Source organism: Salvelinus alpinus, chromosome 14 (assembly GCF_045679555.1).
Source record: "Salvelinus alpinus chromosome 14, SLU_Salpinus.1, whole genome shotgun sequence".
NCBI lineage: Eukaryota > Metazoa > Chordata > Actinopteri > Salmoniformes > Salmonidae > Salvelinus > Salvelinus alpinus.
This window is the reverse complement of record NC_092099.1, coordinates 2,909,372-2,931,850: the sequence shown is the minus strand read 5'-3', so window position 1 is coordinate 2,931,850 and position 22,479 is coordinate 2,909,372. Positions and strand designations below refer to the sequence as shown.

General features: G+C 41.2%; 1 protein-coding gene across 23 annotated transcripts in view; it reads right to left on the bottom strand.

Moving 5' to 3' along the window:
- The window catches only part of LOC139538307 (leucine-rich repeat flightless-interacting protein 2-like), a 90,440-nt gene extending 70,778 nt beyond the window's left edge, over positions 1–19,662 (bottom strand). For 12 of the 23 annotated variants that reach the window (XM_071340174.1, XM_071340184.1, XM_071340178.1 and 9 more), the window contains exon 1: positions 18,955–19,657. In XM_071340174.1, coding sequence (XP_071196275.1) covers positions 18,955–19,044 — 90 coding nt within the window. In that variant the 5' untranslated portion in view covers positions 19,045–19,657. Of the gene's footprint in view, positions 1–18,954 lie in introns of all 23 variants that reach the window. The other 11 variants (XM_071340190.1, XM_071340191.1, XM_071340193.1 and 8 more) reach the window with 5 other exon arrangements.
- Positions 19,663–22,479: the final 2,817 nt, after the last annotated feature.

The window sequence follows — 22,479 nt, the reverse complement described above, 5'->3', positions numbered from 1 at the left end:
GAGGAATAACTTTAGACAGTCTCACTCATGGCCAAAGCGGGAGGAGAAAATGTTTTCACAAAAAACTTCCAAACGGTCAAAACCATAAAATTTTGAGATGGGGTAAAATCCAAAATTGTGCTATATGTTCATTGACTTTCTCATAGCAAATTTCTAAACTGTAGATATTGATACATTACTAACACAAAACACTTAATCTGTAAAAAAAAAAGTTAATTAGTGGGTGATTGTGATTTCAGAACCTAAGTGACGGTACTGCTAAATAGCCAACGAAATGGATACACGTATTACCTGCATTCACCCTTTTTTGCGCCAACTCTTGCACTGACTATGCACACACGCTGGACTCTACCCACACACGCGCTGCTGCTACTGTCTATCATCTATCCTGTTGCCTAGCAGCTTTACCCCTACTTACAGTTGAAGTCAGAAGTTTACATACACCTTAGCCAAATACATTTAAACTCAGTTTCACAATTCCTGACATTTAATCCCAGTAAAAATTACCTTTCTTAGGTCAGTTAGGATCACCACTTTATTTTAAGAATGTGAAATGTCAGAATAATAGTAGAGATAATGATTTATTTCAGCTTTTATTTCTTTCATCACATTCCCAGTGTCAGAAGTTTACATACACTAAATTAGTATTTGGTAGCATTGCCTTTAAATTGTTTAACTTGGGTCAAACATTTTGGGTAGCCTTCCACAAGCTTCCCACAACAAGTTGGGTGAATTTTGGCCCATTCCTCCTTACAGAGCTGGTGTAACTGAGTCAGGTTTGTAGGCCTCCTTGCTCGCACACGCTTTTTCAGTTCTGCCTACAAATTTTCTATAGGATTTAGGTCAGGGCTTTGTGTTGGCCACTCCAATACCTTGACTTTGTTGTCCTTAAGCCATTTTGCCACAACTTTGGATGTATGCTTGGGGTCATTGTCCATTTGGAAGACCCATTTGCGACCAAGCTTTAACTTCCTGACTGATGTCTTGAGATGTTGCTTGAATATTTCCACATACTTTTCCTCCTAATGATGCTATCTATTTTGTGAAGTGCACCAGTCCCTCCTGCAGCAAAGCACCCCCACAACACGATGCTGCCAACCCTGTGCTTCACGGTTGGGATGGTTCTTCAGCATGCAAGCATCCCCCTTTATCCTCCTAACATAACAATGGTCATTATGGCCAAACAGTTCAAGGACATTTCTCCAAAAAGTACGATCTTTGTCCCCATGTGCAGTTGCAAACCGTAGTCTGGCTTGGTTATGGCGGTTTTTGAGCAGTGTCTTCTTCCTTGCTGAGCGATATAGGACTCATTTTAATGTGGCTATAGATACCTTTGTGCCCGTTTCATTCAGCATCTTCACAAGGTCCTTTACCGCTGTTCTGGGATTGATTTGCACTTTTCGCACCAAAGTACGTTCATCTCTAGGAGACAGAACACGTCTCCTTCCTGAGCGGTACGACGGCTGTGTGGTTCCATGGTGTTTATACTTGCGCACTATTGTTTGTACAGATGAATGTGGTAAGTTCAGTGTTTGGAAATTGCTCCCAAGGATGAACCAGAGGTCTTGGCTGATTTCTTTTGATTTTCCCATGATGTCAAGCAAAGAGGCACTGAGTTTGCAATTGACTCAAATGTCAATTAGCCTATCAGAAGCTTCTAAAGCCATGACATAATTTTCTGGAATTTTCCAAGCTGTTTAAAAGGCAGTCAACTTAGTGTATGTACACTTCTGAGCAACTGGAATTGTGATACAGTGAATTACAAGTGAAATAATCTGTCTGTAAACAATTGTTGGAAAAATTACTTGTGGCATGCACAAAGTAGATGTCCTAACGGACCTGCCAAAACTAGTTTGTTAACAAGAAATAGGTGGAGTGGTTGAAAAACAAGTTAATGACTCCAACCTAAGTGTATGTAAACTTCTGACTTCAACTGTATATGTACAGTACATGGCTACCTCAATTACCTCGTACCCTTGCACATCGATTTGGTACTGGTACTTTATATTTACTCTGAATTGTTGGAACAGGAAATGTAAGTAAACATTTAAACTGTTCGTCTATCCATCTACACCTGTTGTTTACAAAGCATTTGACAAATCAAATTTGATCTGCATGTTGGGGTAAGTCGCCAAAGTATTAGTATCAATCCACACAGGAAGTTACTCAAACGTGGTACTAAAAGATATGGTGTAAAAACAAGAGATTGGTAAGAGGAAGCAATTTGAGAGTGGATTTTTGGGGGGCATTTTTGTTCTCCCCACTGTAATCACTGCACATTGGTGTAGTGTGCACACAGGTATTCAGTGTTGTGTTCAAAATACCAGTCTCAACATCAACAACGAAGAGGCGACTCCGGGATGCTGGCCTTCTAGGAAGATTTGCAAAGAAAAAGCCATATCTCAGACTGGCCCAAAAAAAAGAAACGATTAAGATGGGCAAAAGAACAGACACTGGACAGAGGAACTCTGCCTAGAAGGCCATTATCCCAGAGTTGCCTTTTCACTGTTGACGTTGAGACTGGTGTTTTGTGCGTACTATGTAATGAAGCTGCAAGTTGAGGACTTGAAGCATCGGTTTCTCAAACTAGACACTAATGTACTTGTTCTCTTGCTCAGTTGTGCACCGGGGCTTCCCATTCCTCCTTCTAATCTAGTTAGAGCCAGTTTGCGCTGTTCTGTGAAGGGAGTAGTGCACAGCGTTGTGCGAGATCTTCAGTTTCTTGGCAATTTCTCACATGGAATAGCCTTCATTTCTCAGAAGAATAGACTGACAAAGTTTCAGAAGAAAGGTCTTTGTTTCTGTCCATTTTGAGCCTGTAATCGAACCCACAAATTCTGATGCTCCAGATACTCAACTAGTCTAAATAAGGCCAGTTTTATTGCTTCTTTAAATCAGAACAAGTGTTTTCAGCTGTTCTAACAATTGTAAAAGGGTTTTCTAATGATCAATTAGCCTTTTAAAATGATAAACTTGGATAAGCTAACACAATGTGCATTTGAAACACAGGAGTGATGGTAGCTGATAATGGGCCTCTGTACACCTACATAGATATTCCATAGAGAATCACCCGTTTCCAGCTACAATAGTCATTTACAACATTAGCATTGTCTACACTGTATTTCTGATCAATTTGATGTTATTTTAGTCGACCAAAAAAAAAGTGATTTTCTTTCAAAAACAAGGACATTTCTAAGTGACCCCAAACTTTTGAACAGTAGTGTATATTTGACATTTGTATCTGAAAGCATAATTGAAGTTGGAACATTGACATTTTGATCTTACCCAGGCCTCCTTTAAGACTCCATAATGTTTCATCTGTATGTGCTACAACACATTTTTTGGGGGGCGTCTATGAAGCTTTACTGCATTCTCTATAATACAAGTAGTATTTTGATTTCAATAAACATGCTATTATATGAACTTAAAATAAACATGAATATTGAAAATATAAATGTTTTTCTTCATTTGGCAAGCCTTTCTATATATTGATGATCCCATTTCCAGAGTGGGATCTTTGCTAGTTTTTTTTTTTTCTTCCCCGAAACATACAATATACTTGCAGTGAAGCCACTCAACAACTACATCATACCAGTCATCCAACAGATTCCCATTCTGAGCGACACACATAAGCATCCAGGGTCAATGCCCTGCTCAAGGGCACGCTGACCGATCTACCACCAGGCCAAAAAACGTGAACACGAACCCTCCAAGATCCCCCCCACAGTTCCCCAATAGCTGTCCCTCAACCATTCGAGACCCCTCCCACAAGAAGGAGAAAAAAAATACAATGAATTCCATTCCCCACACCCAAGAACCCCCACAGTGCACAAACAAAGAAGAGAAAAAAGGAAAAGACAGAATAAAACAATGCAAAAAAATTATAATAAATACATTTAAAACAAAGGACATCAAGGACAACTAAAATCATAACAGCAATGCCAACTGTATATGTTTGTGTGCATGTCTGGCACTATTACATGGATGTGTGTGTTCTCGTATGTGTATATTTGAATGAGAGTGTGTGTATATGCATGTGTACAAACACCTGCACGGCATCAGCCTCAGGCAAACCGGCATTAGTTGTAAAAACACTGCCCCTCAGTGTCATTCAAATGTACTTTTTAAATTATGTTTTATTTTGACTTTTATCTTTGACCATCATTCTATCACCCACACAGCAACACACTTGTCTCCAATTCCACCTACCAACACTCAGCCCATCCCATCTAGCTCTGCTGGCCACCCACTTCAGGTTTCTACGCAACACATATCTTTCAACTATGCTGTGATGTTTAACGTACAATTTCAATCTAATAGAATCCACAGATTGCGAGTTGAAGATAAATACTTTTACTGCATTTTCAGCCATTCCTGAACCTGAGACCAGAAACAGGCTACCCGAGGGCAATACCAAAATAAATGGTCTATTGATTCTGTATCCTCACAACAAAATCAGCAGAGCTTCGATGATTTTATGCAGCAAATATTTAACATTTTGTTGGTGGCAAGAATGCTATATAATAATTTTAGCTGAAAAGCATAATGTCTTGAATCTTGCATTGTTTTATATATCAACTCGTACCATGGAATCGGTATATCAAAAATCTCTTCCCAACTATGGCACAGTTGTCAACATCCTGGTCCTCAAATTAAACTAGAATACGGTCTTATTTATGCCATTTTTATTCCTCCGCCAGTTTTGATCTTTTATATTGGGCAGACAGACCAGTTCCCTACCTCCTCCCGCTGCCACCTGCCTGAGTATTTCTGTAATCAATTGGTTGTATTCTTGGATTGAGCAGACCTTTCCGTACAATTCTGAACTCCATAAAGGACATAAACTCTACCATTCCAATTTACAATATCATTTAAGAACAAAATACCCTTTTCAAACATATTTCCCATAAATACAAGTATTTTATCAACAAGCACATTTGAGTTCAGCCATAATATTTGTTCCATCTTTTCAGGGGGATGGAATTGAAATTGTAGCCAGCTCTGCAATGCTCGTTTGAAAAAGACAGATACTTTGAAAAAAGTATCATTTTCAATGAATCGAAAATGAGACATGGCAATCTGCCAACCTGCGTAATGATCTGTCATGTGTACCCAAATTGCTTGCCACTTTTCCATGTGAAGAAGAAACCACAGACTCCATGAAATTACCTCAGCCTCCTAAATATTTGCTAAGCTAATTTTGTGTAAGATTTCTTTGAAACAAGGGTGGCTCAATTTACTCCTTTGGCTCAACTTACCCACCCTCCCCTACTGTTAATTCTTGACATGCCATTTCTTCCTTCTTACCAACCAATCAACAGTGCTCCCTGGGTTTCGAAGCGAATAAACAGGAAGGCATGTGTGATAACTATCTCTACGGGCCCTGTGTGTGATGTCATCAAGAGGAAGCAAAAGCACAGTGCCTCAACATCCTTTTATGGAAACTTCCCTTTGAGGGTCAGAGCAGGCTAGGCTAACTGAACCCACTCGTCCATGTCTAAACATATGAAGAAATATTTAGAGAATTAATGTTTACATCTCCATGTTTGTGTAAACCTCAGTTTGCTTCTTTATTTTGGCATACTTTTTAGCTGAGCTAATGGATTTGGAAATGCTGAAGTTGAAACAGGAGTGAAATGACAGCTCATTGTTCCACAAAAAAAGGGTATACTTAAAAAAATTAAATAAAGTAGTTTAGAAACATGACCTACTGGTAACTGGTGCATGCATGCATTTGTGTCTATGACACAATGTAGCCTAGATGTCTGTGTATATGCAGTTTTAAAATTAATCTCTGCATTTATCTGTGCGTTTATGTTTGTGCGTGATTGCGTACACACGTGTGCCAATTATCTGGCCTGTCCCATTGATGACAGTGACATTTTTTAAAGATGTGGGTTGTGCCCCTCCTAACTTCAGGGTACCAGACTAATCTAAACACTTGATTCTCCACTCCCCTTGGTCTGTCACCGAACGTTGACAAGGCAACTTAATCTGCCACTTACTTTGTCTCCCGACCGCAGTGAGACAAAACGCACTGACGTCAACAGAATCCTAGACAGCCATCAGCGCTGATAGAGGATTTCATCCACAGATGTTGAGCAGACTAGAGTTTTGTAAATGAACCTCTGACTCAGAGTTGATATGCAGTTGATACTTCAAAACTTTATCCCTTACCGTGTACCTATGTTTGATGATATCAATACGTTTTAATAAAACATTAATCAAATGCAACCACCGACTGTTTCCATGTTGAGATTCAAATTGGCACATGCACATTTGCGCCGAGTTGCCATCTTAGAGCAACAGCAATGAGGAAACAGTATGGATTTCAGCAAAGAAAAGGCATGCAACAGAGGACAAGCATAGGTACACGGCAGTGACGGTCGGCGCCGTTGAAAATGAGGGTGGACGATGACCGCCTTGCACACTCTTGCCTGCATCTAGCTTATCTAGGGTGTAATCATTAGTGCAACAGTTGCAAACGAGAGTTTCTATTGGACAAATTCAGATATGTTTATCACCCTTCCTTTTGCGAAACATTTTTTCATCAGAATCGGAATGAATACACCCCTGATGATCGCACAGTTCACTTTCATAGCAACCACACACACACAGCATGATTTGCTGGTTGTATAATTCCTTCTCGCATGCATCTACGTGCCCTCCTCTCACCTTTTCCCTTCGCTTGTGGACTTCAGTCCACAATACAACAGCTGTCTGTGACCAGGTGAAAAAAAACTTCAAGCCAAACCTTCACACCATAACCGCTAACCTCTACACACAGCCTACTTCATTGTCACCATATTAGCTAATGTTATTTTCAACAGCTAGCTACTAGAACTTATGCATTGCTAAACCCGCTACAATCCTGCAGTACAGTAAGCAGGTACACCGGCAGGTCCCGGTGGCAATAAATTAATAAAACCAAAAGCTTACCTTGACTTGGAAAAGTCTCAGCTGTTGATAGCCATAGCCAGCTAGCTATCATAGCATCCCTCTCTGTTTGAGCAAGCTAAACTAGCTAGCTGCATTCACTAGCTAGGCAATTGAAAAGAAATACAGCTAGCTCTCTTGCTCATACTTCTTCATTTTGGAAGACGTTTGTTTAACCATTGTCTCTCTCGGAGTCAACTACTCACCACATTTTATGCACTGCTGCGCTAGCTAGCTGAAGCTTATGCTTTCAGTACTAGATTCATTTTTAGATCCTTTGACTGGGTTGGCAGTTCATACTGCTAGAGCTCTGATAGGTTGGGAAAATTGCTCCAGAAGTTGTCATAATTACTGCGTAAGTCCAACAATGAGCCTCCTAGGTTTTGTCCTGAAGTCAATGTGCCCTGAGGATGACGGAAACTAGCTGTCCTCTGGCTACACCATGGTGCTACCCCAGAGAGTGCTGTTGAGGCTACTGTAGAAAATGTGTATTAATCAATTATTTGGAGACATGTGAATATATTTAGTAGAGTTTTATCTGAAAAGGACACCTTTATTAATGTTTCACAATTTATTTTTCTGAAATTCACTGAGGATGGTCCTCCCCTTCCTCCTCTGAGGAGCCTCCACTGGTACATGGTATGGTTTTAAGAATTGAAATTGTTAAAGTATCGACTGCATAGGGACTCAGAGTTGCAGGTTAATAAAAAATAAAAATAAACTCTAGTCTGCGCTCAACTCTGTGGATTAAATCATTGTGTAGTTGAGGTACTTGGCAGGACAGGAGGATGCTCTACCCTGAGGATGCCCGTCCACCGCTGTCGTGAATGCTAGCCTAATCCAGCAAGGAGAAATCCAAGACATGCCGGTTTCTAAAGTGTCAGGCAGGTGCAGCAGGACGAACGGGAACTTACTTGAACCCTTCTCTGTTTTTTTATTTTATTTTTTCAAATCAAATCAAATTTTATTAGTCACATACACATGGTTAGCAGATGTTAATGCGAGTGTAGCGAAATGCTTGTGCTTCTAGTTCCGACAATGCAGTAATAACCAACAAGTAATCTAACCTAACAATTCCACAACTACTACCTTACACACACACACAAGTGTAAAGGGATAAAGAATATGTACATAAAGATATATGAATGAGTGGTGGTACAGAACGGCATGGCAGATGCAGTAGATGGTATAGAGTACGGTATATACATATGAGATGAGTACTGTAGGGTATGTAAACATAAAGTGGCATAGTTTAAAGTGGCTAGTGGTACATGTATTACATAAAGATGGCAAGATGCAGTAGATGATATAGAGTACAGTATATACATATGAGATGGGTAATGTAGGGTATGTAAACATTATATTAAGTGGCATTGTTTAAAGTGGCTAGTGGTACATTTTGACATAATTTCCATCAATTCCCATTTTTAAAGTGGCTGGAGTTGAGTCAGTATGTTGGCAGCGGCCGCTAAATGTTAGTGGTGGCTGTTTAACAGTCTGATGGCCTTGAGATAGAAGCTGTTTTTCAGTCTCTCGGTCCCTGCTTTGATGCACCTGTACTGACCTCGCCTTCTGGATGATAGCGGGGTGAACAGGCAGTGGCTTGGGTGGTTGTTGTCCTTGATGATCTTTATGGCCTTCCTGTGACATCGGGTGGTGTAGGTGTCCTGGAGGGCAGGTAGTTTGCCCCCGGTGATGCGTTCTGCAGACCTCACTACCCTCTGGAGAGCCTTACGGTTGTGGGCGGAGCAGTTGCCGTACCAGGCGGTGATACAGCCCGACAGGATGCTCTCGATTGTGCATCTGTAGAAGTTTGTGAGTGCTTTTGGTGACAAGCCGAATTTCTTCAGCCTCCTGAGGTTGAAGAGGCGCTGCTGCGCCTTCTTCACAACGCTGTCTGTGTGGGTGGACCAATTCAGTTTGTCCGTGATGTGTACACCGAGGAACTTAAAACTTTCCACCTTCTCCACTACTGACCCGTCGATGTGGATAGGGGGGTGCTCCCTCTGCTGTTTCCTGAAGTCCACAATCATCTCCTTTGTTTTGTTGACGTTGAGTGTGAGGTTATTTTCCTGACACCACACTCCGAGGGCCCTCACCTCCTCCCTGTAGGCCGTCTCGTCGTTGTTGGTAATCAAGCCTACCACTGTAGTGTCATCCGCAAACTTGATGATTGAGTTGGAGGCGTGCATGGCCACGCAGTCGTGGGTGAACAGGGAGTACAGGAGAGGGCTCAGAACGCACCCTTGTGGGGACCCAGTGTTGAGGATCAGCGGGGTGGAGATGTTGTTACCTACCCTCACCACCTGGGGGCGGCCCGTCAGGAAGGATGGTGTCATCTTCCCTCACCATCACTGAGAAAGACATCCCAGTAGAGTGTGGGGACTGCTGCAGTCAATCAACCTCCACTACTGTGAAGCGTTCACCTTCCACAGACATAATCCAGTCATATCCTCAAACAGTAAAAGGACAAGTATCCAAAATACATGCTTTCGTGTTCACACTTTTCACTATTTAACTCCAACTTCAGAATGTAGGACACATATACAGACAGCTTAAAAACAAGGTCACAATGTGACTAATTTTAACTTTAGCTATAATCCCTCAATTAGGACATTCAATTCAGCGTCGTAACACTGGAAACGAATCAAATTAGGCTAGCATTTGATGTGTAACCAAGGTTGCTATGTAGGTTTTACAGGCTGACAATGCATCAAGAAATTTGTTTACTGCAGACATTAACACGGAATAGCCTACATTAAACATGAGGTGATCCCAGCACACTGTGGTGGACTCTTACCAGTACATTCATGCAAACTTCCCACAGGCTGAGTTCCAGGCCTGCCATCATTATCACAGCACTTGACATCCCAACACCACACTAGGGGAATCAACATAGCTGGGAGGGCAAATGGAACTGAGGTGAAAGAAGACAGTGGAGCTACTGTGCAATTCACTCATCTTCTATCAACTTCCCTCTAGCTTCTCTTGACAAGGTGATCGATAAATGTTTTAGGATCATCTGACAAACAAAACACTGTGCTTAACTAATGTAACACCTCTGTACCCTCTCTGCACGTGCTAAGTCACCGTTTTGTTTATTGAATGTATGAGGTAAGTCCCTTTACATCCATATTCATCTTCTAAGTCCAAGGAGTCAACGCCTCCTTAATCATCAACACTGTGTACTATTCAAAGACTCAACTGTGAGGACACTTTGCCTGTATTTGTATTTTATTTTTAATACCGCTTTCATTTCCATATCCCACCCTTTGGTCTGAAGAATGCTCCTGAGTTTCTTGTATTGAACACATAGCGGGCTCGCTGTTTGTCATCCATTAAATTTTACCAACTTCATTAGGGTTGGGAATTGCCAGGGACGTCACGATTTGGTATCATGATACTTAGGTGCCGATACGATCTGCATTGTGATTCTCATGATTCTATATGTAGTGACTTGATACTGTGATTTTCTTGCGATTTGATGTTCCAAACATGTTGCTCACCATATGTCTGCTGCTGAGGGGCAATAGTGAGGTTTGATCAGTCATGGAAATAAAAGTGCTGAAAACATGGTCTCGCTTATTAAAAATAAGGAAGGAGAACAAGTTATGAAGGGAACATTTAAAAAAATAAAAAAATAGAGCTTTGGTGCAGGTACAGCCAACTAATATTGCGATAGTCAAAACGATACGTCGTCAAAATATGTATCCTGAAATGTAACTGTATACCAGTTTCCCCCAACCCCTACTGTTTGTGTGGATACGTTTTCCATGGTTAATATTAGTAACTCTGTCGTAGCCATAAGATCTTATCATTAATGGCATACAAATAGAAGTTTAATTCAGATCAACTGCCTCTTGGTGTTAGTTTATAAGAATAACGTGAAAAGTTGGAGTGATGCAGCCTGGCAGCGTTAGTGCCAGGGTTAATCTTTCAAATGCACCATTGAATTAAACACATTTCAACATTTTCTATGAACTTTTACCTTGGCAAGATTCATTATGGTGACGTGCCAGAAATCCTTGTTTGAATTATTATATTGAAGTGTTTGACATTGGCAAAAAGTACAGAATTACAAGTGTGCAAAGCTCCTGAGCCAGAACATTCCTTCCTACTGTGTGGTCTCCTCTCCCTTGTCCATACTAAGTCAAGGATACACATATTATAACCATACATTTAAACTTCTTCCTAAGCAAATACTGCTCTGCACAACAACCCGTATAGAAACAAGATACAGTTGAACCACCAACAGCTCAAGCTCCTGATGTCTCGAAGACTACACTTAAAAAGGCTCCATTACCAAAGAGTCATTTGCCATGCCTTTTCCATGAAGTGGCCATTTCCAGTGGACCAGTAAGCTATTGGCATGCGCCATTAGACCCCATCCCCCCGCGACAGACCCAATCTGAAGGCAGGGTGCAGTAACAGCTGATCTTTAGGGCCTTTCTATTTTTAAAGCCTGTGTTGCAGAATCGGTCTGCTCATCAGGACTGACATACCATCCTGTCAGAGGGCTGCCATTGTGGGACTCGACCCAGCCTGCACTTAAAGGCACAGTATTTCTCTGTGTGTAGCAGTTACAGTCCTGAAGCTACCGTTCTATGACAACAGGAAACTGTCCACTGACAAAGTGTTTTTAAACACTCGGGAAATGTGCAAGGGCAGCTGTGGGGAACTGCCCCTTAAAATTGTACGTATCAAACCCTAAAAACTACAAGCAGACATCACCAACTACAGCATGTTCTCCCCATTGCACATGGTCTACAGCAAGCAACAATGACTAAACTTCAAGAAAGTGTAACCCCCAGACTGTAAAGTAAATAGCAATCTGCTAACTTCATACCAGAAAATTATAACATTCAGATCGCCAACTGCTACCGACTTGGCAAAGGTAATCATGAAGCAACAGTCACTAGTGAGTCAGGTGTCTGAGGGGAGATGCCCATTTGTTGCAACATCCAGTATGAGTCTTAACAGACCGCACTTCCTTCCATTTAACAGTGCTGTTACTACCCTGGGAGCATAGTGGTAAAGTACACCCTCTAGACATGTACTACTGAAACTGCCTGAGCTGTATCACATGTAAGACAGTGACTCAAGATGCTTGTCTTTTACAGCATGATAGGACTGTTTAACTAGAACAATAAAAAAAAGTGTGTGTTGGCACAACCAGGAAGTCACCATGTGGAACTGTATTTCAAGGCCTACATTCAGCCTGCGTGCGTCACACTTCAAACAAAGGTCTCGAAGACCCAGAGTTTATAGTTGAAACGTGAAAGCAGTGCCCTTTCACCCCATAAATTAGTGGCCTGAGGCGTCACACTTCATGCAATCATGTAGCCAATGCAACATGTTATTTCAGTGTAAGACATAGAATTTTGGCACTGTAAACTTCTGTATACTTTTTAGCCAGTAGTTCTTAAAGTAGTGTTCACGAGCCAAAAGTGGTCCCCAAAAATGGCCTACTATGTCACATGTGCACTACGTCATTGCTCTCGCTCTGCTGTGTGTGTACATGTGCATGGGCTTTCCACTAAGTTGTTGGGCCTGCCCTGCAACCTCATTGGATAACGCTGGGCAGTCCTGGGCCAACCTTCTTTCACTATGCAACCCAGGCCCCCGGTGCCCAGTCTAGAGTGTGAAGTCAAGCTCTGCTGGTCGCTAGCAAAAAGGCAGTAACTGCTCATAGTGTGGAAGTGAGAAAAATTGCTTTAGTTTTACCTTGGTTTCACAGTAACTACTAACATGACCCCCATTTTCTCCAAAACACAATAGAGGAAGGATACTTGTCCACATGATTAAGCATGTATTTAATGTAGCAAAAATGACATTGCTCATTTTGTCTAAAAATGAGTTACTGCCTTTTTGCTTGGTAGGGCAGTACTGTGTAGCAACCTAACGGTGCCAAAAGCGCAGGTCTGCCCTAGAATGCCTATGTAAATTACGATCGCCAGAACAGCCAAACCCCCCAAAAAATTTACTGATGTATTGGGCCCAAAAGGTGTTTATGATCAAGATCAATCTCCCACAGTGAATTATTTTGAAGTTTGCTACAAATTGAGATATTTTATTAAATAGTCATCCATTCTGACGACTACATTTGTCGTCACACAGGACCACGTGCAGATAGAGACGAATCAAAAAAAAGTTAATACACTATCCAGTACAATTCAAAAGTTTGGACACCTACTGATTCCAGGGTTTCTATTTTTTACTATTTTCTACATTGTAGAATAGTGAAGACATCAAAACTATGAAATAACACATGGAATCATGTAGTAACCAACAACAACAAAAAACAGTTAAATCAAAATATATTTGAGATTCTTCAAAGTAGCCACCCCTTGCCTTGATGGCACCTTTGCACACTCTTGGCAGTCTCTCAACCAGCTTCACCTGGAATGTTTGAAGGAGTTCCCACATATGCTGTGCACTTGTTGGCTATTTTTCCTTCACTCTGCAGTCCATCTCATCCCAAACCATCTCAACTGGGTTGAGGTCGGTTAATGGACATTTTGTCCACTGGCAATAAATTGATTGGACAGAGCATGTGTCATAAACAGTCTAAGGACAGCATAGATAGAGTACACATGTACTGTACAGTGTCCCAGTTGTGGACTTTATTAGTTTAAGGCCTTTAACTGCATGTCCAATTCGTGATGGTAAATATTTGATATTTCATACTGCAAATGTTGGCACTGGCAATTTATCATATGTCAATGGACACTGTCCATTTCCAATATCTTTAAGCAGCGATTTACCATCACCAAATGGACAGGCTGAAATCAACACCAAAGAGCAAGGAAGAGGAACCACTATCACTGCTAGGCGGTCTTGAGTTCAACAAGCATGACAATTGTTAAATTGCTGAAATGCCCAACATGTAAAATTCCTGATAGCAATGTATTACAATGGGCATTTACTAATGGACAGTGTCCATTGGCCATAATTATTTTTCCAGTGCCAACATTTCCTACAGCAATTGGACAGTGTTATACAGTTGAAGTCGGAAGTTTACGCACACCTTAGCCAAATACATTTTAACTCAGTTTTCACAATTCTGACATTTAATCCAAGTATTAATTCCCTGTTTTAGGTCAGTTAGGATCACCACTTTGTTTATTTTAAGAATGTGAAATGATTTCAGCTTATATTTCTTTCATCACATTCCCAGTGGGTCAGAAGTTTACATACACTCAATTAGTATTTGGTAGCATTGCCTTTAAATTGTTAAACTTGGGTCAAACGTTTTGGGTAGCCTTCCACAATAAGTTGGGTGAATTTTGGCCCATTCCTCCTGACAGAGCTGGTGTAACTGAGTCAGGTTTGTAAGCCTCCTTGCTCGCACACGCTTTTTCAGTTCTGCCCACAAATGTTCTATAGGAATGAGGTCAGGGCTTTGTGATGGCCACTCCAATACCTTGACTTTTTTGTCCTTAAGCCATTTTGCCACAACTTTGGAAGTATGCTTGGGGTCATTGTCCATTTGGAAGACCCATCTGTGACCAAGCTTTAACTTCCTGACTGATGTCTTGAGATGTTGCTTCAATATATCCACATACTTTTCCCTTTCATGATGCCATCTATTTTGTGAAGTGCACCAGTCCCTCCTGCAGCAAAGCACCCTCACAACATGATGCTGCCACCTCCATGCTTCACCGTTGGGATGGTGTTCTTTGGCTTGCAAGCCTCCCCCTTTTTCCTCCAAACATAAGGATGGTCATTATGGCCAAACAGTTCTATTTTTGTTTCATCAGACCAGAGGACATTTCTCCAAAAAGTACGATCTTTGTCCCCATGTGCAGTTGCAAACCGTAGTCTGGCTTTTTTATGGCGGTTTTGGAGCAGTGGCTTCTTCCTTGCTGAGCGGCCTTTCAGGTTATGTTGATATAGGACTCGTTTCACTGTGGATATAGATACTTTTGTACCCGTTTTCTCCAGCATCTTCACAGGGTCCTTTGCTGTTGTTCTGTGATAGATTTGCACTTTTCGCACCAAAGTACGTTCATCTCTAGGAGACACAACTCGTCTCCTTCCTGAGCGGTATGACGGCTGCACGGTCCCATGGTGTTTATACTTGCGTACTATTGTTTGTACAGATGAACGTGGTACCTTCAGGCGTTTGGAAATTGCTCCTAAGGATGAACCAGAATTTTGGAGGTCTCCAATTTTTTTCAGAGGTCTTGGCTGATTTCTTTTGATTTTCCCATGATGTCAAGCAAAGAGGCACTGAGTTTGAAGGTAGGCCTTTAAATACATCCACATGTACACCTGCAATTGACTCAAATTATGTAAATTAGCCTATCAGAAGCTTCTAAAGCCAAGACATAATTTTCTGGAATTTTCCAAGCTGTTTAAAAAGGCACAGTCAACTTAGTGTATGTAAACATCTGACCCACTGGAATTGTGATACAGTGAATTATAAGTGAAATAACCTGTCCGTAAACAATTGTTGGAAGAATTACTTGTGTCATGCACAAAGAAGATGTCCTAACCGACTTGCCAAAACTATAGTTTGTTAACAAGAAATTTGAGGTTGAAAAACGAGTTTTAATGACTCCAACCTAAGTGTATGTAAACTTCCGACTTCAACTGTATTGCCAATATATTGCTATTGGAAAGTGTCCATTACAGATATGATATATTGCCAGTGTGAACATGCTATTCTGCAATTGGACAGTGTCCATTGCCAATGTATAAGGACATGCTGAAATTAACACGTAAGTATAAGGGATAAGATACACTATGAATAAAGGCCCATTGGCAATATATTGCTAAATGGACAGTGTCCATTACACATATAATATATTGACAGTCTCAACATGTTATACTACAATTGGACACTGTCCATTGCCAATATATTTTAATAGGGATTTACTGTCACAAAATGGGCAGGATGTAATCAAAACTAATGAGAAATTCTGACTTCCTATGATCAAACATGATTAATAGACCTTCTAGGCTGATTCAGGACTTAACATACAGATATATACCATTTGGTCATTATATAGGCCATTTGGACATGATTCACTGACTTTTGGGTTCGGAACCTGACTTCCTATGATCATATGCGACAAGTGGACATTTTGCCCATTTGGAGTATTATATGCCTGATATGGACATAACATAGGCCTTATGGATAAATTCAAATAAGGCGGAACTATATCCTTATGGCTCTTTAGTAATGGATAATTGATAAATAATTCCCCCAAAAAATTTAAACGGTGCAAACGCACTCATAAAGCATATGGTTTCTCTTACCTAACTAATGCTTGTGGCTGAATGGAAGCAAGTCTTCGCAGCAATGTTCCAACATCTAGTGGAAAGCCTTCCCAGAAGAGTGGAGGCTGTTATAGCAGCAAAGGGTGGACCAACTCCATATTAACACCCATGATTTTAGAATGAGGTGTTTGACGAGCAGGTGTCCACATACTTTTGGTCATGTAGTGTAGCTAGCCCTCTCACTTGCACAAGCCAGCCATAGAGGAAGGTTCTTCCAGCCATAATTGTACCAAACATGTAGCTAGGATGCTATTGATACTCATGTCAGAGAAAACTAGACTGATCTATCAAATGGTTGGGCGTTTAATGAAATCTAAAGTCGCTAGCTATCGGTTTATGGTAAATGCATATCAGGGAACATCATAGTTGTTGGTCTAGCCAATGTTCAAAACATTTTAATATATATATATTTTTTGAAATCACTCCAATTTTCTATTGCGGAGCTGGGTGCAGACATGCCAGATGATCATGCATACAAAAGGCCCTTGGAATCAGGTAAGGTTTGATTTGGACTAGCAATTGTTGTTGATGGGATGTTTCCCACATTGTGCCATATATGGACTTTGACAAAAGATTTATAGGCATAGTTTCATAATGTGCTGGCCATTTACCACCACTCCAGAGTCCAATGGCAGCAAGCTTTACACCACTCCAGCTGACACTTGGTATTGCGCATGGTGATCTTAGGCTTGTGTGTGGCTGCTCAGCCATGGAAACCCATTTCATGAAACTACCGACGAACAGTTCTTGTGCCAACGTTGCTTCCAGAGGCTTGGTATTGAGTGTTGCAACCGAGGACAGACTATTTGTACCCACTTCAGCATCTGGCAGTCTGGGGTTCTGTGAGCTTTTTGGCCTACCACTTCGTGGCTGAGCCGTTGTTGCTCCTAGATGTTTCCACTTCACAATAACAGCACTTACAGTTGACCGGGGCAGCTCTAGCAGGGCAGAAATTTGACAAACTACGACGGTGCCACGTTTAAAGTCACTGAGCTCTTCAGTAAGGCCATTCTACTGCCAATATTTGTCTATGGAGAGTGCATGGCTGTACGCGTCAATAACGGGTGTGGCTGAAACAGCCAAATCCACTAATTTGAGGGGGTGTCCATATACTTTTGTATATATAGTGTACATCTGTTCATAAATCAGTGTTCCTAAAAGCAATATGCATACCCTGTATACCTTACCTCTTCAGCTGACATGTTGAAAATAATGGCAATTGTTTACACAATCCATGTGTAGACTCCGTTAGCTACAGTCTGTCTCTCATCAATGAAGACTCAAATGCATCTTGCTTGCTGTCACTCAAATGGGGAGGGGCTGTAGCTCATTGGTTGGAAATTGTATTGCTAGATTGTGGGCCAATCTTGCAGTACATCACCAAATTATCGTAGTAGGCAAAATGGTGGCACAAAGGTTCCAAAATAAACTGTCGGTTTCAAACTAGAGATTTTTTTATATTAAGAGCATATTCTTATTTACAATGACGGCATACCGGGGAACAGTGGGTTAACTGCCTTGTTCAGGGGCAGAACGACAGATTTTTACCTTGTCAGCTCGGGGATTCGATCTAGCAACCTTTCGGTTACTGGCCCAACGCTCTAACCACTAGGCTACCTGCCGGACTTCTTGGCTAATTGAGGTAAAACAGTAATTCTGCTCATAGATTATGCATGCATGAACTACATATTGACACATCCAGCCCAAAGCCGGAGGTTTTAAAAATACTGACATAGTTAAACACAATTCGCCAAAGTCCCGGAGCATGTCTTTAAGAATTAAAATGTACATTTAAAATAAACAAAGAGTTGAGGTATGACAAAAGGGACTGATTTAAAAAAAACTAGGCCTATAGATCACACACCTATCGTATTACAGTGCATGGAGAAAATGTTCTGCTAAATTGAAAATAAATTCCAGCACATTGGAGATCTTGATGCTCCACAGATATAATGGATGTATTACAAACGATTTGGTCTCAATATGCCTTCATCAGGGTTTAATCTGTGAAGCATCAAGATCACCAGTTTCTTTTGAATTTAACACAAAGAGACAGGAAGTGCGGGTCCACCAGGAAGAGTGAGTGCGCCAGTCACAACATGAGTAAGGCACGACTTCAGCACCTGTCAGAGAAACAACAGCATATCACTGCTGCCAAGACTCAACCATACTGGGAATGGATTCTTGCAGGTTAGCACATGTAATGCAAAATGAAAGTGAAATAAGAATTGGTGCTACATGGCCACAAATAGGACAAGGGTGATCATTGCCACCTGCTCCAAGAACATGTAGCCTAGTCTACATTCATCAAGGAGAATTTATACATCAGTGCTTTTGTGCACATAAAGTAGGATTAAAACTATACAGTGAGTTGGCCAATGAATTAGTCATTGACACACAATTTGTTCTTTATGTTGGGCACGTGTCTGGCACTGGACAGGCACCATTTACATTTGCAACCAAAGCAACAATGAAATGTATATTTACAAAGCAATAATTTGGCTAGACTGCTAGAGAAGGGCAAACTAATATGAGAAGGACATTTTCACTTTTGGGGTCCAGTGTGGGCTATACTTTATTTCCTCGTGCGCTTATTGTGTCAAAAATATATATTCCTGCCGCTGGGAGAAAGGAAGGGAACAAAATGAGGGTGAAATTATAGAAATACCGAGTAGTGGAAGTTGAATGGATGTGCAAAGTACCTTTCGTATTGTTCTCATCTAAAATACGTACCTCTCTTGATATGAGATTAAGGGCATCATCCTCGGCCGTCGACCTGTCCTTATTGGGATTTCTTTTTCGTCCGGTGCCCTGAGTCCCCATGTCTTGGTTTCTGCCCGATAATTAGGCTACTGGTCCAATTCGTTGAACGTAGAAGACAAATCCAAAGCACGTCGAGGAAAGTATTACTGTCACAATGTTGGGAGCAACATTAGTCAAATCATAAATTCGTTACCGCGCACGACATTGGTCATGGAGTTACATCCGTCTTCAAGATCTCTTCCTGTGTTGTTTCTATCCAAACGCTAAATTGCAACTTTGTAACAAATGTTTGCCTTCGTTTGTATTGAATACGCAGATTTTTAACACCTGTTCTTCCCAGAGGAATTCACAAATAGTTGAGTGCTTCATAAAGATACGTTGACTGGCAATACATCTATTCAGATATGGAATCAAAATGATTGTATAGCCTATGTAAGAAAAACGATTACATAAAAATACAATCTAAAAAAAAATAAAAACTTGGTGAACACGCTTGGAAGGAGCCACGATGCTGTCAAAGTATCCTAAAGTTGAGTCGGTCCCGGATGAGGACATGAGCGAAATACATATTCCGGGGCTCGTGCAGCCTTCTCCAGCCACCAAATTGCCATTGAGGGCTATGTTGCTACCGCACTCTCTCACACCCTCTTCGCTATTTTTAATGATGAGTGGTGAGAGCTAAAAACAGAAACCTTATCTTGTAGGCTACTTCTTAAAGGCGTAGACTATGACTAATGGATATGCATATTTCACAACAGTATCATATTTGATCCACATATGTTAAAAAAGTGGCCATAATATATGTTCTGTAGAATATTACCCTTTCCCTCCATGTTCATTCAATTAAGTTCCTATGAAGTATCTCAACGTGATTGGGGAATTTTTATTTTCTTGGAATTATATCATGTACTTCCAAGTAGTAGCATATTCAGATTGTAGACTAGCAATAAACTACCAAATATGGTTGGTAATATTGTGGTAATTTAAATTCTATTGAGTCATGGTTGTTGCTCCATAAGCCAAACTGTTGCCTAATTGTTGATCCGTGTTCACTATAGGAAGTCCGATAAACTCATTGACTTGATCATAGACGTGATAATACCCAGACAATAACATATTGAGAAGTGTAGTTAAAGTTATTGGAACCCGGAACGATAATACCCAGACAATAACATATTGAGAAGTGTAGTTAAAGTTATTGGAACCCGGAACATTAACCACGTTTCACCCAGTTTTATGACCATAATAATAATACCCATCATACCTATAAAAAAAATATGACAGCTGCGACGGAAAGAGGAAGTTTCGGTACAAATGTATAATTTGTTCGTTCGACATGGTGGGATCCTTTTGTGTTGGTAAGATTAATTGTTCAAGAAATTCCGGTGGAAACGCTTTTTACGCAAATATTGATAACATATCGAAGTAAACTTGGGAGTCACGGTGATGATATGGTGTACGGTCATCCTACTACGACTCGGTAAACCATGCCGTTTATTAGGCTAGAGATTAAATCAATTATGATGAACGTCACAGACGGTGAAAGTGCACAATGATGAGCTTGGTGCTCCTTTCCAATAAATATCGAGGGTCTTATTCGGGTGACAATGATCGATACTAGACTACCGTTTGACAAACAAAAATATTCTTGCTCTTATCCAAAATAATCTCATAATGTAGACTAAACTACCTGCACAGCCTACCTGCACTGTACTTACTCTATTTGCAAGCTGTTTGATAGAGCTATCCGTAGAGTTGAAAATGCGATTTTTTTTTTAACATTTTATTCGGTACACTTATCCGAAAAACTACATTTTGTGTGCACAGTCATCACGCACTGATTTGTATCCGCAATAAATGAGTTAGGCTGAAACACCACTGGTGAGAAAATTCACATTTTCTTAATGCGAATTTTTCAATATTCGCATTAAAAATCTGTCGCCAATTGAATGGAAACCTAGCTAACGTTACTGCCCTGGGTGTCCTCAAACTTGGAAACCTCTCAAAAAATTATCAATCTACTTGGTCTATAAGCAATGACTCCCTCTGGTGTTAGTCACATGTCTTGCAAGGAACCTGAGAGATATCTGGACTAGGGAGACCACAGGGTTGACCATTCAAAAACGTTTAGCAATAAAACAAAAAAAGTCATTTTTATGGTGTATTGGTTTTGATGTTCCAATTGTGACAGGGAGAAGGTGTAGCCCCTATATTACCTTGTTTAACGAAGTCCTCGAATAAATAACCGAATACAACTAAACCAAAGATAACTAACCCAAGATAGACCACAGCCTGTCGTTTCCAACAGGAGCAAATGAATCAGTGGGCAGAATGAGCAAGGAGGTGGGCAGAACCAATCACGAGCTAGCGAGATCCTATTGCTGCGTTCTAGCATTATTTGCATATTTCCGTTAGGGAACGGCGACTCTGTGAAATGCTGGTATGCATTAAGTCAATTCACCCTTGCACTCCTGAACAAAGCACTGTTTAGAACATTTGGCAAAGGTTAAAGTCTATATATATATATATATATATATATATACACACACTGCTCAAAAAAATAAAGGGAACACTTAAACAACACAATGTAACTCCAAGTCAATCACACTTCTGTGAAATCAAACTGTCCATTTAGGAAGCAACACTGATTGACAATAAATTTCACATGCTGTTGTGCAAATGGAATAGACAAAAGGTGGAAATTATAGGCAATTAGCAAGACACCCCCAATAAAAGAGTGGTTCTGCAGGTGGTGACCACAGACCACTTCTCAGTTCCTATGCTTCCTGGCTGATGTTTTGGTCACTTTTGAATGCTGGCGGTGCTTTCACTCTAGTGGTAGCATGAAACGGAGTCTACAACTCACACAAGTGGCTCAGGTAGTGCAGCTCATCCAGGATGGCACATCAATGCGAGCGTCTCCAGACTCTGTCACGTCTGTCAAATGTGCTCAGTGTGAACCTGCATTCATCTGTGAAGAGCACAGGGCGCCAGTGGCGAATTTGCCAATCTTGGTGTTCTCTGGCAAATGCCAAACGTCCTGCACGGTGTTGGGCTGTAAGCACAACCCCCACCTGTGGACGTCGGGCCCTCATACCACCCTCATGGAGTCTGTTTCTGACCGTTTGAGCAGACACATGCACATTTGTGGCCTGCTGGAGGTCATTTTGCAGGGCTCTGGCAGTGCTCCTCCTTGCACAAAGGCGGAGATAGCGGTCCTGCTGCTGGTTTGTTGCCCTCCTACGGCCTCCTCCACGTCTCCTGATGTACTGGCCTGTCTCCTGGTAGCGCCTCCATGCTCTGGACACTACGCTGACAGACACAGCAAACCTTCTTGCCACAGCTCGCATTGATGTGCCATCCTGGATGAGCTGCACTACCTGAGCCACTTGTGTGGGTTGTAGACTCCGTTTCATGCTACCACTAGAGTGAAAGCACCGCCAGCATTCAAAAGTGACCAAAACATCAGCCAGGAAGCATAGGAACTGAGAAGTG